Source organism: Bombus vosnesenskii, unplaced genomic scaffold, assembly GCF_011952255.1.
Source record: "Bombus vosnesenskii isolate JDL3184/JDL3185 unplaced genomic scaffold, Bvos_JDL3184-5_v1.1 scf7180000015591, whole genome shotgun sequence".
Lineage (NCBI taxonomy): Eukaryota > Metazoa > Arthropoda > Insecta > Hymenoptera > Apidae > Bombus > Bombus vosnesenskii.
In genome coordinates this window covers 11739-16651 of record NW_022884063.1, presented here as the reverse complement: position 1 = coordinate 16651, position 4913 = coordinate 11739, and the positions used below count along the sequence as shown (strand labels likewise).

The 4913-nt window shown below is 31.7% G+C and overlaps 1 protein-coding gene across 1 annotated transcript; it reads left to right on the top strand.

Annotated features, from left to right (window-relative positions):
* The first annotated feature begins 2245 nt into the window (after nt 1–2245).
* On the top strand, nt 2246–3790 carry LOC117241283. The gene is made up of 2 exons (XM_033507240.1): nt 2246–2692; nt 2906–3790. The coding sequence occupies exons 1-2, from the start codon at nt 2246–2248 to the stop codon at nt 3788–3790; spliced, it is 1332 nt and encodes a 443-aa protein (XP_033363131.1).
* The last annotated feature ends 1123 nt before the right edge of the window (nt 3791–4913 follow it).

The following is a 4913-nucleotide window of genomic DNA, read 5'->3' as shown; positions in this document are numbered from 1 at the left end:
CATCAATAATATTAGAATATTTACCCTTCGTGTTTTCACTCCGTGAAAAAGTTCTCTTTATATTGTTGTCTATCTATCTCTTGTTGTCATTGAAGACTTTAATGGTTCAATCCTTTCTGGCTGTATTGCATCTTCCTTTGAAATTGTTTCGCTTAAAACATTCTTTTTTGTTTTACTATGTTTTGTAGGACCTTTTGTGTTTTTTTCATCTGAACTACTTCTAGCACTTTCCTTTTTTTCAGGTCGGCCTCCACGTTTCCTCTAAAAATGTAGAATATATTTAACAACTAGTTATAGTAGTATTTATATACACAATGTACATACAATTGCATAAGCAATTAGATTTTGACGTATTAATTAACCGATATCAAACATTATTGGGTACTACATATAAGGGTTAGTATTGATTAGTAACATAAGGTAAGATAATATTAGTAACATAAGATTAAAAGTATTAAATTTCATCATAATATGACACAAACGTTTACATTACTGTCATCATCAAGAGATAGCCTTCGTAATTATGTAACAAGTGACATTGACTGCTGCTTTTTAATATTAATTGCAGCTTTTATTGCAGCCTTTCTTTTTGTTCGGTCAATTGTTGTTTCCAGCACATCCCCAGTTTTTACATCTTTATTTTCTGTTTTATCATGTACTGCTGAATCTGTTACCAGGCTATCAAAGGGCCGATAAATATCATTTTCTGGAGTGAAGCCCTTTACGGCGATAACCTTTTTCTTTCAAACTTTCGGCCTCTTTGTAGTTGAAGGCCAGGGACTGATTGTGGTATTTCAGCAATTAAACCATGTGCGCATCCAGAGTGTCTTCCGTTGCTGCTATATTTTTTAACATCCAAGGAATACCGCGTATATATCTTGGTAATCATTTCTTCTCAATCTCCTTCTTGATCCAGTATCCATATTTAAAATTCACGAATAAAATGATATATATTTAATATATACATTAAACTATACTTTTAATAATATATAATTCTAATATTATGGTTGAAATTATGACGTATATAGCAATTATTATTAATACATACACATGTGTTTGGGCTCTATTAACCTCAGCCATGTAAATTCAAAAAAAAGAGATATATATATATATATATATATATATATATATATATATATATATATATATATATATATGAAACAATATGTATATATATATACAATATATGAAACCTTATGTTTGTAGAGGATTTGTGTGTAGAGGATGGTTGATCGTGAGATTTATTAGACAAGATTGCTTGTTGTTGAAACCTTCAAGTATATTTTCAAATGATTAAATAAATAATTATAGATAATGTTCGCAAAGACGGTAGATACTCGTAGATGCTGATCCATAACTCTCGTAAACTCTTTACGATTGCGTCTGTTTAAACTGGTATAGTATAAACAGGTCGGGGGAGAGTCGGAGAATTCAAATTCGTCTTTGTTCGACGGTTCGACGGTAACGTAACGGCGACATTGTTTTGCCCGGAGTTTATTTATTAATATATTATGTATGTCCTCACGATCTTGATACTCCGAAGCAAAAAAACAACAACATGGTTTGAAATGTTCTCTAGCTCATGTACCGCTACGTGTACTTTCAAGGAGCAAAACTGACACAGTTCCGCTTGTGACGCGAGACGGAGATTATCGTTTCACTTCCTTTAACGCATTTTTGCCATTGAAAGACACTAATTTCTGTGACTTGCTTTATCTCTGTTATAAATCTCTCTTTATATTTAAAATTTTATAGTTTTTGTGCAAACGTAAAAGCTAAGTAAATATTAATAAATATTATAATAATATAATATAATGATATATAATAATATTAATAAATACTTCGCTATTTACTTATTTTATTTCCATTAAGGTATATTGTATTTTTCATTGCATTACTTTCATTTTTATTTAGTGTAATAATAAACGCATACGTTAATATTCATTGGCATTAGTGTAATTGTAAGCTTCACTGTAAATTTAATAAAATTTATAAGAACGGAATTATTAAAAGGGTATATATGTGTAATTAAACTAGATTCTATTCTCAATGTTACTTCATTATTTTATTATTGTTTCATATATATATATATTTTTTTAATTTAATAGATCTAAACACATGTGTATGTATTAATTGCTATATACGTCATAATTTCAACCATAATATTAAATTATGGTATGTATTATTAAAAAGTATAGTTTAATGTATATATTAAATATATATCATTTATTCGTAGATTTTAAATATGGATACTGGATCAAAAAAGGAGATTAAAGAAATGATTACCAAAGATATATCGAATATACATAATTATTCCTTGGATGTTAAAAAATATATTAACAACCAGCTTGAAGACACTCTGGATTATTTACATGGTTTAATTGCTGAAATACCACAATCAGTCCCTGGCCCTTCAACTACAAAGAGGCCGAAAGTTTTGAAGAAAAAAGGTTATCGCCGTAAAGAGACTATCCCAGAAAATGATATTATCAATACTGATAATACAGTAACAGATTCAGCAGTACATGATAAAACAGAAAATAAAGATGTAAAAACTGGGGATGTGCTGGAAACAACAATTGACCGAACAAAAAGAAAGGCTGCAATAAAAGCTGCAATTAATATTAAAAAGCAGCAGTCAGTGTCACTTGTTACAAAATTACGAAGGCTAACTCCTGATGATGACAGTAATGTAAATGATTGTGTCATATTATGATGAAATTTAATACTCTTAATCTTACCCCATATCTTATGTTACTAATCAATACTAACCCTTATATGTAGTACCCAATAATGTTTGATATCGGTTAATTAATGCGTCAAAATCTAATTGCTTATACAATTGTATGTACATTGTGTATATAAATACTACTATAACGTTGTTAAATATATTCTAAATTTTTAGAGGAAACGTGGAGGCCGACCTAAAAAAAAGGAAAGTGCTAGAAGTAGTTCAGATGAAAAAAACACAAAAGGTCCTACAAAACATAGTAAAACAAAAAAGAATGTTTTAAGCGAAACAATTTCAAAAGAAGATGCAATACAGCCAGAAAGGATTGAACCATTAAAGTCTTCAATGACAACAAGAGATAGTAATATAAAGAGAACTTTTTCACGGAGTGAAAACACGAAGGGTAAATATTCTAATATTATTGATGATAGAGTAATTCCATCAGCAAGAAATGATATTGAAGATCCTTCAATATGCGAGGATGCACTTGAGAAATTTACTCCTCTTATGAATTCCACGATGGACATCAATTCTACTTATACGCAAAAGATGATGGACGCTACCGCAATTGTAGAACCTTTATTACCAATAAAATCAAACGAAACGGTAGTAATTAATAAAAACTTGGCTAGTAGTATAGGAAAAAATAATGAACCTAAATTTACATCACGGTCGCCAATAACTCTGCAGGAGGAGGTTCAGCAGCTGAATCAAGCGATTGGACTCACCGAGTTGGAAGAATTATTCGCAGAAGGTGAAATGTCTAATAGAAACATGACGAAACAGGACATTCAAAATGAAATGAAGAAAAATGTGCCCGTAAGAAGGAGAATCGAGGCCTTTGAAAAAGAAAAAATTTCAGAAAAAGCCATTGTTCAAAAACTGGCACGAAGATCTGTCGAAAAAGCAAAAAAAATCTTATTAGCGAAACAAAAGAAGGAGACTCAGATGATGACATCGCAGGTAACATTACAAACAGTATCAAAGTATTCTTCTGTTATAAAAACACAAGCTATTATTCATTCGATATTTTATCCAAAATATAGCTCCAAACAGTAAGGTCCACTTCTGTTTTGCACAGTAAATCTGACGACGACACATCGGACGATGAAGCCAGACCAAGGCGTACAATTCCACATTAGGCGCAATGTAAGTGTTGTTTTACTTAATGAGTTAATAAACATTATAATGCATGGAGTACTCGAATTTTTATCAATTTTAGCGTACATACGCGAAAATGAACTTGCAATGAAACGATAAATTCCGAAGAAAGCAGTCTATAAATTCTTTGATAGAAGAATGTGCACACCAGATTTAACTGAAATGTTTGAAAATATAGATAGGAGTAGATTACAACGCACGTCCAGTGCAATATGGAAGACACCACCGCGTTATTCCATGATGGAAAACGAATAGAAGTTATAATTTGTTAAACTGAATGTTGTTGATTTCAAATTGTGCCTTAGAGCAGGAATACTTGCCATACCTTGCGTGTAATATAAAAATGATGTTACATTGTAACTATCGTTAAAAGATGTATGTGTTCTTAAAATATACCAATGAACGTAAGACTATTTCACTTTTTATATTTTAGAATGATCATAGGCATATATTATTTTTCTTATACTAATCAAATTTTACCATTTTTTCTTATTTATATGTATCTTCTTAAGAATTAATAAATAAACCAATTAATAAATAATTGTTTTGGTACGACTTTTTAATGAGAAGTAAATTTTATTAGATTTGCCTTATTATCACTGTCGTGTAATAATTCGCGAGATACGCGTGATATAATTCGTACGATTAAATAGCACTGGTGATTTCGTCTCTTCGTGTAACGAGGAGGGTCTGGTAAATGGGTCGACCGTGGACGTTCAATCTTGTAAGAGAACAAACGGCGGCACCGTATCGTCGAGCATTTTTCTCTCGGTCAACAGCCATCCATTTTATATTTAGCACGTTCGGTTGCGACGCTAAATTTTCGTTACACCACCAGTTGTTTCGTCTGAAATTCGCGTGACGTAAGTGCATTACACTCTCGCACCCGTCAGCCATTCCTGCGACCACTTCGCGTGCGTTAACTCGATAATATTTCGTCTCTGTTACCTTGTCGCCGTTGCTGCTTGACACATCTCGCTTGCTGGACGACTGATCGATGAAAATTAAAACGGGACGCTGA

Bases quoted from the DNA above. Each gene is read 5' to 3' on its own strand.
- LOC117241283 (XM_033507240.1), top strand. From the start codon at position 2,246: ATGGATACTGGATCAAAAAAGGAGATTAAAGAAATGATTACCAAAGAT. The intron at 2,693-2,905 runs GTAAATGATTGT...CTAAATTTTTAG, and splicing joins CTCCTGATGATGACAGTAAT to AGGAAACGTGGAGGCCGACC.